We start from the raw sequence: 13,203 nt of genomic DNA, 5'->3' as shown, positions 1-13,203 counted from the left end.
AAAGAGTCTAACATCCAACTTTTGAAACTGTTAATACCCTGTCCCTGACCAGAATGTTTGAGGAATATCATACACACTACAGCATGACTTTGAAAGCGCTGTAATTACTTAACATCAACATCTGTAATTTTTTATCCTGCATAATAAAAAAGGGAGGCAATATCCTCCTCTCTATCTCTCTCTCAAGAGAGTTTATATCTCATTTCCAGACTTGTCCCACCTGTCCCAGGTCTCCTGTGGCATAATTACAATGGCTCAGGAAGAACTCCTCATGAACTAAAGAGCTTATGTCTCTCGATTACATTTTGAGGCTAGAGTCTGAGGATGCTGAACCTGTCGGCTTTTTCTCTGTTGTTGGGGCAGATGGGAATGCATACACCCCTTGCCCTCTTTCTGTTCTCTCTAATGAGGATAATAAGATGATGGAAGAGGCTGGAGTGAAAGTTAATGACATCATCTTTAAGTGTTGTGTGCGGTCTCGCTGTTCTCAAAAACATGCTGTCATCTCACAAAAGGACTCATATAACGCTTGTGCTTCCCTCTGCTGGTGATCCGGTTACATTACTTCCTGCTGAACAATCAGAAATCCGAAAGAGCTTTATTACCAAGTGAGCTTGCACACAAAAGTGAATTTACCTTGGTACTGAAGCTTCCAGTATATAAATATAACAAGACACATGATAACATTTAAGAATACATTTTTAGACACAGATAGGATTAGTCATTATAAAAATGTACAGATACTGAACATGTGAATAATAATATGAATAAATAGGACTTAATGAATTTACAAGGATATTGTACTCGGAAGGCATTTAACTGTTCAAGAGGGAAATAGCCTGTGGGAAGAAACTATTTCTGTGCCTATAGTGATCTGAGGCACTGTCCGGACGACAACAGTTCAAATAGGTTGTGGCCGGGGTGACCTGCCCTTTTCCTCGCTCTGGAAGAGTACAGGTCCTGGAGGTTGGACTGGGGGGCAACAATAATCCTCTCAGCAGTCCGAACCGTCCTCTGATGTCTCCAGTACAGGTTCAGCCACCAAACCAGACAGTTATTGAAGTGCAGAGGACAGACTCAATATCGTCTGAGTAGCATTGTGTCAGCAGCTCCTGTGGCTCAGCTGGCGAAGGAAGTTCAACTTCTGCTGGGCTTTTTCACAATGGAGTCTCTGTGATTGTCCCACTTCAGGTCCTGAGAGATGGTGTTGCCCATGAACATGAATGACTCCACTGCTGCCACAGTGCTGCTCTTGATAGTGAGTGGGGGAGTGCTGGGGTGTTTCTCCTGAAGTCCACGATCATCTCCACTGAATGACTCCACTTTAGAGGTGCAGTTATGTGTGTACAGTGAGAAGAGCAGTGGGGAGAGGACGCAACCCTGAGGAGCACCAGTGCTGATAGTGTGGGTCCTGGATGTGAGTTTCCCCGTTCCCACACTAGCTGCTGCCTATCTGTCAGAAAGCTGGTGATCCACTGACAGATCGAGGTGGGCACGAAAAGCTGGATCAGGATGTATGATAGAAGATCTGGTATGATGGTGTTGAAAGCCAAACTGACATCCACAAATAAGATCCTTGCGTAAGTCCCAGGTCTGTCGAGATGTTGCAGGATATAATGCAGTCCCATGTTGACTGCATCATCCACAGACCTGTTTGCTCTAGGCAAACTGAAGAGGATCCAGCAAGTGTCCAGTGATGGCCTTCAGGTTGGCCAACAAATGACTTCATGACCACTGATGTGAGAGCATCAGGTCTGTAGTCATTAAGTCCAATGATGTATCGAGCTGTAATGATTTAGTTTTTTGGGGAAGGGACTGGAATGATAGTGGAGCGTTTGAAGCAGCAGGGAACTTCACACTGCTCCTTCACAAGATTGAGACCACTTGGTCAGCGCAGACTTTTAATAAACAGGCAGGTGAAACACTGTCTGGGCCTTAAGCTTTCCGGATCTTCTGTTTTTTTTTTTTTTACTCTGCTCACGTCCTCCACACAGACCTTAAGTTGAACAGCAGAAGGGGGGTTGCAGGAGGTGTTGGTGAATGTGTGAAGTGCAGGTCAGAGTGGGTGTGGGGTGTGAGACTGGGCTTTTCAAATCGACAGTAAAAACACATTCAGATCCTCAGCCATTTGTTGATTGTTTCCGGATCGTTGGCTGAGAACTGGTTTTTCAGCTTTTCAGAGTAGCTTCTTATAGCCACTCTGATCTTCTTTGTTAGTCTGTTTCTGGCCTGGCTATACAAGATTGTATCCCCAACTCTGTAAGCATCCTCTTTGGCATGATGAAGCTGTTTGCTGAAACTAACAATCAATGTCAAGACAAAGAGGTCTTGTCGGGGTTGTTCTGTTTTGTCTAAGGCCTGGGACACACTAGAGGATTTTCAAATCTTAACCGATTTTAAAACTGTGGGAGATCACAGACAGTTTCAACCGATTTTTAGCATTATAATCTCCAAATGTACACTAGAAGATTCGTCCCATCACTAGGGGGTGCGAATTAGGTGCAAAATCAGTCTTAAAATCTTCAAGTGTGTGGCCAGCCATAGGGTAGGCTACATTTACACAACAACGATGTGCTTAAAACTGAGAAGTTTTCCGCATACAGACTAGGGCTGGGCGGTATATCGAGTTTGTACGATATATCTTTTTTTTTTTTTTTTTTAACGATATAACGATATGGAATGAGGCAATACCCTTTCTATCGATACAGTAGTTTGATACGAGCACATCTGAAAAGTAGCGGGGGATGCAGTGTGAGCTCCTGCAGTGAAAGTACATAGTACAATTTGTCCTAAATATGTTATATTAAAGGAGAACTCCGGTCAATTTTAACATTGAGCTCATTTTTTTGTACATTTGGAGTGCTGTCAATACAGAGAACAACGACAAAAATCGGTGTTGCCTACACCGTGTTATCCTCGTTTTAAAATTTGCACCCTGTTGACTTCAATGGGGCAAGTTTTAAACATGCTTTTAGCCTCTTAACATCCTTGATGTGTCATTACAAGTGCACAGGTCATGTGAGTGATTCCTTCTGAGTGAACGTGGGTGAATCTGACTGCAGTAGATGTGAAAGAAATATATAAAAAATGATGTTTATTCAGCCAGCGCACATACCTGTATTTACATCCTGTTTTCGGTCGAAGTCCACAGTAGTCGATTGTCGAGTTCACGCGCACAGGTTTAGTACCTATGATCACGCGCGTGAACTCGACAATCGAGTGACAAACTTCACATCTACTGCAGTCAGATTCACCCGCGTTCACTCAGAAGGAATCACTCACATGACCTGTGCACTTGTAATGACACATCAAGGATGTTAAGAGGCTAAAAGCAGATTTAAAACTTGCCCAATTGAAGTCAACAGGGTGCAAATTTTAAAACGAGGATAACACGGTGTAGGCAACACCGATTTTTGTCGTTGTTCTCTGTACTGACAGCACTCCAAATGTACAAAAAAATGAGCTCAATGTTAAAATTGACCGGAGTTCTCCTTTAAGGGCTTCAAAATAACTGGTAAGATATAGTTAAAGGAGCCGTATGTAAGATTGTGGCCAAAACTGGTACTGCAATCACTTTTAAATTACTGTAGAGTGGTGTATCCCCTCCCCCTCCCCCCTGACTCGAGGTTGCCAGATAGGCTGCAGGATCCAGCAGGAACGTTTGTAGCTGCAGCTGTGGTAACTAGAGCTGAGCTGGCAACCCGGATGCCGAAGCACTACTGACTTCGTGGTTGGTAGATAGGTGGAGGGTGGCGCTTCAGGCCAAAACACAACATGACAACATCAACATCAGTTGAGGGCTGCAACTTCACTTTTTAAATGACAATATCCTGGCCGTACTACTGTTGTCAGTGATATAAGTATTTGAAATGAACATGATTTCTTAATGTCTAGTGACATATCAGGGCCATTTTATGATTAATTGAAATACATTTCTTACATACAGCTCCTTTAACAAGTTTAAAGCAGCTTGCCCAGTCAGATGCTCTGACAGATACTGTTGCTGACTGACAGATAAATACTTGCGCTGTTTAATGCGTTTGAGATGTGGTGCTTTCCTCGGTGCTTAACTTATATTTCACAGGTATATTATCCATCTGTAAATGTTAGAAAGTCAAACAAATATCTATGTCCATTTCACTGTCAGGAGAGGACGAGCCTTCTGCAAGTGAATCTCCGCTAAAATTCAAGCTTCCGTGAATGAGCGCCGCCGCACGCATGCGCGTCAGACAGACGGAGCACAATAGAATAGTATCGCAATAATTCTGACTAAATATACATATTGCTAATATATTTGTTGTTGGAGACAATAAATGTGCTATATGTGGAATTTTAAACCTACAAGTATATTTTTATGAAAGTGACCATTATAATGGGGGAATCAAATGCAGGCTAATATAGTTAGTTTGTGCTTTTATTTTTATTTTCATTTTTAGTTTAGCCTTTAGTCAATTTAAAAACAAAAGCATTATTTTTGTTTTTAGATTGTAATGTTACAATGTTAGAATGTAATGTGAGTTTAACCACCTTTTTGCACATATTATATTGCATAGCCTACATTACATTCACTATATTTGTTTCCATTTCCTTCAATATCAACATTGTTTGTAGGATATCATTGGGCAGGATGTGACATATTTGTTTTAAAAAATAAATACAGATTTTCTTTATCCAAATAAAAAAACGTAGAAAGTACCGAGATATATATCGTATATCGCCATTTAACCCAAAAATTCCGAGATATGAATTTTTGGCAATATCGCCCAGCCCTAGTACAGACGACACCATTGTCAAAACGATCCCGTTCACACGGATCCGTGAAAATGACTAAAAGCGCTGTATTCTGCTGCCGGGCCAGTAGATGGCGATGAAACACTATAGATTGAACACATAAACACATGACGTCATCGTTTTCACAGATTCGCGTTTTCGTTGTTTTCACAGATTCGCGTTTTCGTTGTTTACACAGAGACCGTTTTCAAAAACGTGCACTTTGAAACCCGTTTTCAAAAGTTTGCATTTTCAGGCGCCCAAAACGCTGTTGTCGTGTAAATGAACGGCCAAAACACATAAAAAGTTTTACGTTTTTAGTTGAAAACGGTGTCGTGTAAACAGCCCCTTAGTTTTCACTGTGTTCAGTTGCTGTTTTCCTTTTGACCACGTTTTCCTGTTTCATTAATTCATCCCACTCACCTGTTACCTTGTTAATTAATGCGTTAGCTCCTTTGTTTGCCCTGTGTATTTAAGCCCTCAGTTTCAGTCTGTTCTTTGTCCTGTATTGTTTAACGTCGATGTGTACGTGGCTGTGTAATCTCATAGTGATTCTCCTGTTAATTTTGTGTTGATTATTGGATGAAAGATCTGTTTGAGTATCTCCTGAGCTGTACGCTTCGCTACAGCCACCTATCCGTGACAGGTCCAATACCTGGAGAAAGTTATTCTTTAGCGTTCACATTCACATTAGTGGCAGTTTCTCCGATGGAACAGGACTGTGTTCATCATTTGAAATCTGCATTATTGCTAATATTGCTAATATTTCAATTGTGAACAAATTAAAAGGTAACATTTTCAGGGTTTAGTATGTTTTACTGTTATTTTTAATTGTTAGCTAATGTTTATAGGACACTGTATATTATATACAACTATCAATACTATGTTATCATATAAAACTGCACTGTAATAATAAGTACTGTATATTAATTATTTTACTCTACAGTAGTAAGATTACAATACTTAAATCTTCTTCACTTAAACCCTCAAGCTTTAATATTGGTAGGAAATTGCAATGACAACAGATTTAAAAAATGCTTTCAAAACATCCATCATCTCTTTGAGCTTAATAAATATTTGAAATATTTTTTAAATAAATATTGTTTTTAGTTACCAAAAACAGTATTACACGTTTTACAATTCACAGATATTACCGACAGTTGGTGCCGAAAAAGCATAAAATGGCTTGGTGTGTTACATGTGGTTCTGGTCATTGTATTACCTGTCATGTGATTTGTTGACTGTTGCTTTATTCTTGCGTCCTGCGCAGGGGTTTATATCCTCATTGCGGCCGGGGGTCTGGTGATGCTGGTGGGCTTCTTCGGCTGCTGTGGTGCTGTGAGGGAGTCTCAGTGCCTGCTGGGATTGGTGAGTGCTCATTCTTCTGGTTTAACACGGATGTCAACTTCAAATTAATTTTGTAAAAATGTTTTAACCATTTTTTAAATCTTGATAATATCATAGTATCAAAAATTAGGGGTGTAACGATATTCAAACCGAACCGAAAAACCGCGATACACCACCAACGATACGTATCGCGATACTCTCATGGCGTACCGAGGACGCCCCGCCCCGCCTCCCAGCCCCGGCTCAATGGACCTCATGTCTTATGTGTACACAAACAACGAATACAGCGTTATAGCCTAACCACCATTAACACCCTATAATAGCAAGCTCCGTATTTCTTTCGATAATAAGCAAGGTAATCTTTCAAATTCTGTCTATTTGATCACGAAATTCGAACAATAAATGCCGTTTTGGCGCTCTTTGATGTGGCGTGACAGATCACTGTACATTTAAAGCGGCAGCGCGGAGCGCGAGTAAACGCGATTCTCTTCCTCAGACCTCAGTTATAGAATAAACATGAATGGACACCTGAAGGTATGTTAAAAGATACAGTATACTTACTGAAAGGCATCATAACTTGTGTAATCAATCGATCAGTGTTTCAGCAGCGGAAAGACGCCAATAAAACGTCTTAGTTTGTCACACAGCCTTATATTTACCTCAGGCAAGTCATTCAGTGCCCACAGCTTGTTGGTTCCTAAATGAACTCTTGCACTAAATAAATGCACTATATTAGCCTATATAATATATTTTACTTAACATGTTAATGATTGATATCTTGATTATTTAATGTAGCCTATGTTTTAAATATCTGTCATGAAAATGACAGCAACTGTGTAAATATTTATATTTCAATAACAAATTAGAGTAGAAAACATAAATTAATGAGAAAACTGCCTTATGTGCAGTTTACATGTCTTCATACAATGTGTTGAGTGTTGATTATTATATCTAAAAATAAATAGTATCTGAAATTAGGCTAAAAGTCTAGGCTCTGTTGTTAACCTTTAAGGTTATAGTAATGTGTGGGCTCCCTATATAGGCTAGTTTACAGCATTAGCAGATATTTTTTTATTTTTTTTTATCCTTGCGAAAAGTTTAATTGTAATTGAATTAATTTAAAGACAAAGACAGAATTTGTTAATTAAACCACTGTAAAAAAAAAAAAAATCAGCAATTTTAGCTTTCTTAACCCCCCACCCCACTGAACCGAACCGAACCGAACCGAGATGTCAAAACCGTGGGGCGTACCGAACCGTCAGTTTTGTGTATCGTTACACCCCTATCAAAAATATATCAAAATGACACAGGATGGAATGTTTTAGATTGAGACAAATCAACTAATACCACAAACCATCACATAATTTATCAAATACATTATCTTACTGATGCTTATGCTGTTTTAAACATTTCAATTTGAGAAAGGAGTAAAAAGAAAAAAACAACCAGAATCTTTATTTAATAAAAAAATATGGAAAATAAAGCAGAAGTAACCCGGGTGCTGTGCCTCTCTTGCCTGGCAGTTTTTCGCCTGTCTTCTGGTCATCTTTGGAGCAGAAGTTGCAGCAGGAGTGTTTGGGTTTCTCAACAAAGATAAGGTACTACTAAACTGGAAATGTGTTGATTCAGAGTTCATTTGGAATGATATTAGTTTCCGACGCATTGTTATTAATGTTTCATGTAGATTATTGAGGAAATAAAAGAATTCTATAACGACTCAGCCAACAACAACAACAACAACAATGCAACTGTCCAGTCCTACCACATCATTGTGAGTTTACACTTTTATTTGTCTCTTTGTTGATTTAATCAGGAATAATACATATAAAAGTTGTACACGTGCTTGAGACACTCTAAATGGAACCAATATTTACTGAATACAATGGTTATTTTTGAAATGTCATACGCTTATGTCATTTTATACGCTTTTATATTTTATTAATATAAATATAATTTATAAATATCAATTTATTTTGAATTAGTATTTCATCTAATATTTATTTTACTGTATTTTTCAGCTTTATTTCAATTATCAGTTTCAAATAGTTTTAGTTTCAGTTCACACTAACAACATTAATATACTAAATATAATATAATGGTTGTATATTTGCCCAACCTTGTCATGAATGATTGAATTTGTAATGCTTCACGTCTGCAGCTGAACTGCTGCGGCTCATCTGCAACGGAGCCCACTTTGTGTCAAGGCATCGAATCAAACCAGGTGAGGATTTCTGATGCAATAAGGAGAAAGTTTGTTTGGTAAATACCAGTATGTTTAGAATTTGAAAATTGTAAACACCTTCAAGTTAGTGACACCTGTTCAACATGCACTGAAACTGAATTATGTAGAACAGTGGTTCCTAAACTGGGTGGTGCGGAGTTATAAAAAGGGGGGCGCGGGATAGTTTACAGTCAGCAGGGACGGATTACGAAACGGTTGTGCGCTAGTGCTCCGATTTCCCATTGCGTATGGGTTTAACGATGTAGCGTAGCACTCCGATTTCTCATTGCGTATGGGTGGTGGTGTTGACAGGTCGCCCCATCCCCCATCATCACCCCCTGCCAGCTTGTCCGGGCCGCCACTCTGGTCTAGTGCCCTGGGCGGTAGTCCATCCCTGGCAAATTGTTATGAAAAAGAAACCTGTTCAGGATGATACAAGACCCCACTGAAAAATTATCCCGCTTATTATCCGGATACTTGCCACATAATTGAACACAAAATATTAATTTGACATATTTTATTATATCAAAATGTCTCACAGTACCCACTTGACTAGTGTGTTATCTGTAGTAGCGGTTGCTGACGTGCAATTGCAGACCGCTAGATAGCGCGATTTAAGAATCAGAATTGAGTATTGCAGGGAGCCGTGTAAAAAATAAATGAATGATGCATGGTTCTAGCCTGGAAACCGAGACCTAAATCTAAAAGATTAATGGTATGGCGTCGACTAATGAAAATCGGCCAGCTCGAGGGGCGGCACCAAGCATGCATTTGAAAATCTCACGGCACGCAATAGGATAACACTACGACCAATCACAACAAGCCCCATACGCTTAGCTACCAGCGGAGCTAACTGGTAGATTGTACTCTTACCGTATCCGGTCGGCAAAACAGCAAAAACGTCCTTCTTGCAAAGGAACGATTCGAGCGGCGTCTTCTGTTCCTGTTTTAGATAAAAAGCCAAGTCTAACTCATTCATTGTAGCGGCCAAAGCCGTTTCAAACAGCTGGTATTCATCCATAGCCATCTTGCAATGTTTCCTGATGACTTCGACGTCACAGCGCTGTCGTCATCTGTTTAGCTCGCCTCTGGCCCGCCTATATCAGATAACCCGATGTGATTGGTGCAGCTCGGATACAAGGGCATATTTAATGAGCATCATTACTCGACACTAGAGTAACTCGCTGAGCTAATTCAACTTGTGCTCTCGCGAGAACTCTGGATTACCAGGGTAGCATGGTTCTGCAATAAGAATGGACAAGTTTGTGAAAAACCTGCCAGTGCCAGGTAAACGTAAAGCAGACAATAAATCTACTTCAAACTACTTAAACAACTACGCCAGACGCGAGCAGCACGACTCGACAAAACAAGCAAATAGAAGCCATTTTAATCAGTGAGGCTGTCTACACTGGATGCGGCGTGTCACGACAAAATCCCAGACAGTAAACTGATGCCCCGTTTTATTTCGTACTCCAAAGCTCTGACACTTGAAAATATTTTTTCTACAAAAGGGGGGAAAAGGCAGAAAAAGTTTGGGAACCACTGGTGTAGAAGGATGTTGTACATACTAAAAGAAACATACTATCAGTGTGTTTCGCTGTCTGCAGAAATGTGACGTGGCCATTGAAGAGTTTTTCAACAGTAAGCTCTTCATCGTCGGTTATGTGGGAATCGGAATCGCAGGAGTCATGGTAAATTCCAATATTTCAATGTAGTCAATTTAATTTCCATCTCTATTGAATTGCATTGAATTGCATTGCATTGAATTGAAAGCATTTATTGTCATTACATTTGAATACAACGAAAGTAGGAGCGCTGCTCCTGAATGATGTTTGAAAGACATACATATAACCTTATAACCAGACAACCATATAACTAACCACAACAAGAAATAAACTCTAGACTATACAGTTACAGTTACAGACTTAGTATTCACATGAACCTCTTATTTAGTGCATTTGTTTTAAGTCCTAATAATTAAAGTGTTCAAGTGGTGATATTGCACGTTGACATACTGCACATTACACAAGACAGCAGTATAGACAGAAGAGAGATTGGAATAAAAAAAGAATAAATGTAGTTAAATAACGTGACTGGAATAGTATTTTAACCCTGACCTTTGCCTTTAGTGCATTAGTGCATTTTTGAGTTTAGAGTCCGGATTGCCACTGGAAAGAAGCTGTCCTTTAGTCTTGTGGTTCTTGTTCTTAAGGATCTGTACCGTCTGCCTGAGGGCAAAAGATTAAACAAGTGGTGCCCTGGATGTGATGTGTCCTCGGTGATGTTTTTGGCCTTTGAGAGATAGTGGGAGCACTATTATGTTTCCTGAGCCTTTGCTGTGCCGCCTTGATTATTTCTGAGGTGTTAGCAGACCAAGATAGTTGGATATTTGGACTACCAGGAACTTAAAGGTGTGGACCCCTCTCCACACAGTCTCCATTGATATAGAGTGGGGCTGGTTTCACGCTGCGCCTCCTGAAGTCAGAAATGAGCTCTTTTGTCTTTGAAGTGTTCAGAGACAAGTTATTATCAGAACACCACACCACTAGTTTCTGGACTTCACCTCTGTAGGCTGATTCATCATCTCCTGAGATGAGTCCAATCACTGTAGTATCGTCGGCAAATTTGATGATTTTGTTGGTAGAATGGATGGAAGAAAAGTCATGTGTGTACAAGGAGTAGAGTAGAGGGCTCAGTACACAGCCTTGTGGGGAGCCGATGCTGAGCGTGATGGTGGATGAGAGGTGAGGGCCAATCTTAACAGTTTGTGGGCGGTTTGTGAGGAAGTCCTTTATCCAGGTGCAGATGGAAGGAGAGAGACCCAGTTCAGTCAATTTGTGTACTAGAATGACTGAACTGTAGTCTACGAAGAGCATTCTTACATAGGTCCCTGCTGCTCAAGATGGTTAAGTGCAGTGTGAAGGGCTATGTTGATCGCATCGTCCGTAGACAGGTTTTGTCTATATGCAAACTGGTGTGGGTCCAGGGTGGAGGAAAGGCTGGATTTGATGTGCCGTGAGATCAATCTCTCAAAACACTTCATGATAATTGGTGTTATTGCAACCGGTCTGTAATCATTTAAGTTATTTGTGGTTACTTTCTTAGGGCCCTTTCACACCTACCTTGTTTGGTCCAGATTTACAGACTTTTCAGTTTGATCCGAATCAAAATTACAGGTGTGAAACCTTCCCCGGACCACGGTCCGGATCAAACAGACGAAATTTGGTCAGACGAAAAGAGGTAGTCTCGGTCCGGATCAAACTGAACAAAGGTTTGGTTCGTTTCTAGTGTAAAAGCATTTTCTGTATAGTTCGGACTTTCAGACCATTTACAGGAAGTTCCGGTGGTTCTCGCAGGATTGCTTGCAGTCTTCTCCTCCTTTCCTGCCGGCGACGATAAAATGTTTGCACAACGAGGACGTTCATTTAGCGAATTTGAACTAGCCTCGAGTATAGTTGGTGCTGCAGGTAGTAATGGCATAATGATAACAGTATAGTGGCAACGATATGCGTCTGTTCATTCATTCTTGTCAAAAGTTACCCACCGAATTGACAACACGCTGACGTCAGACGCACGTCCGTTTAAAAACCAATCAATGTCAAGATGCAGCCCACATAGATGATGACGACAGGACGCAAGTATGTCATGTAAAGTTCTTTAGTGCGCTCACATAATTGCAATGTGAAACCAAACCAAAACTTACTGAATGTATAAAATGTATCAAAACATGAACTTTGGTTCGGACCTTGGTGTGGACTTTCAGGTGTGAAAACGCCCTTGGATGATGTAGTAGATTTTAAACAGGGTGGGATGATGGCTAATGTCAGTGAAAGGTTAAAGATCTTTGTAAAGATCCCACCTAGCTGATTGGCAGGCCTGGAGTACTTTGCTAGATACTCCATCCGGGCCAGCAGCCTTCCTTGTGTTCACTGTTTTGAGCACTCGTCTCACCTCGTGTTCCTGTAGGTTGAGATGGCAGGTGTCAGAGGTTGGCGGAAATGCTGGAAATGTGATGTTTCTTAACCTCAAAGCGGGCAAAGAAATGGTTAAGTTCCTCAGCCAGTGAAACATGGACATGGACATGGACATGGAGCTTACCATCTCAATGGTTACACCAACTAAACTTGACCATGACACATGGGAAACATGAGGGCTTAAATACACATGGACTAATGGCAAGACAAGGGACACCTGTGAAACAATATACCAATGACAACATAACACATCAGACAAGGGAACACATGGCAGGATCACATGACTATGACAGCGAATCACATGACAGACATGAAACATGACCAAAACGTTACACCCAGACCTACGAAGGTCATTTCATACAGTTGATTGGTGATGACCATGATCCAGGAAAACAACTCACTGTGTGATGGAGCCTATTGAATGCGGTTATAATGCCCCTAAAATTCAAGATATCAGGGCAAAAATGCCCCTGTATGAGTTTTGTATTTATATCATATATGACATAGTTAAGCAATATCATACGAGTGATGTTTTTGTCCCAAATAGCACGGGTGCAAATGTGATATTCAACGGTTAAATAAATAAGAAGTTAATTTTGTTAAATTTTAGACACAATATTGTCTGTTTTATTATTGTCGTAATTTTGCCAACAAAAAAGCCACAGCTGAACTGTTGTGTGTCTCTGAGCAACACACAGCTGTGTTTCATTTCAGAATAAATCTGCGTTTTGAGCGAATCAATCGGGTGGACCAATGATTCAATTGCCAATTCATAAAGAAAATAATTGACATTACTGAATGAATTAGCCGGCTGAACGAATCGAATGAATGAATGATTCAATGACTTACTAATTTAGACATTGACTGCCATCTACAGGCAGTTTTATTTTC

General features: G+C 40.3%; 1 protein-coding gene across 1 annotated transcript in view; it reads left to right on the top strand.

Moving 5' to 3' along the window:
- Positions 1–13,203, top strand: part of tspan2b (tetraspanin 2b) — a 32,078-nt gene that overhangs the window by 15,649 nt on the left and 3,226 nt on the right. The window contains exons 3-7 of the mRNA XM_084428988.1: positions 6,041–6,138; positions 7,641–7,715; positions 7,802–7,888; positions 8,276–8,338; positions 9,946–10,029. Coding sequence (XP_084285114.1) covers positions 6,041–6,138; positions 7,641–7,715; positions 7,802–7,888; positions 8,276–8,338; positions 9,946–10,029 — 407 coding nt within the window. The remainder of the gene's footprint in view (positions 1–6,040; positions 6,139–7,640; positions 7,716–7,801; positions 7,889–8,275; positions 8,339–9,945; positions 10,030–13,203) is intronic.

The sequence above is a fragment of the Rutilus rutilus genome (assembly GCF_951802725.1).
Source record: "Rutilus rutilus genome assembly, chromosome: 13".
Classification (NCBI taxonomy): Eukaryota; Metazoa; Chordata; class Actinopteri; order Cypriniformes; family Leuciscidae; genus Rutilus; species Rutilus rutilus.
This window is presented reverse-complemented; position numbering and strand designations above follow the sequence as displayed.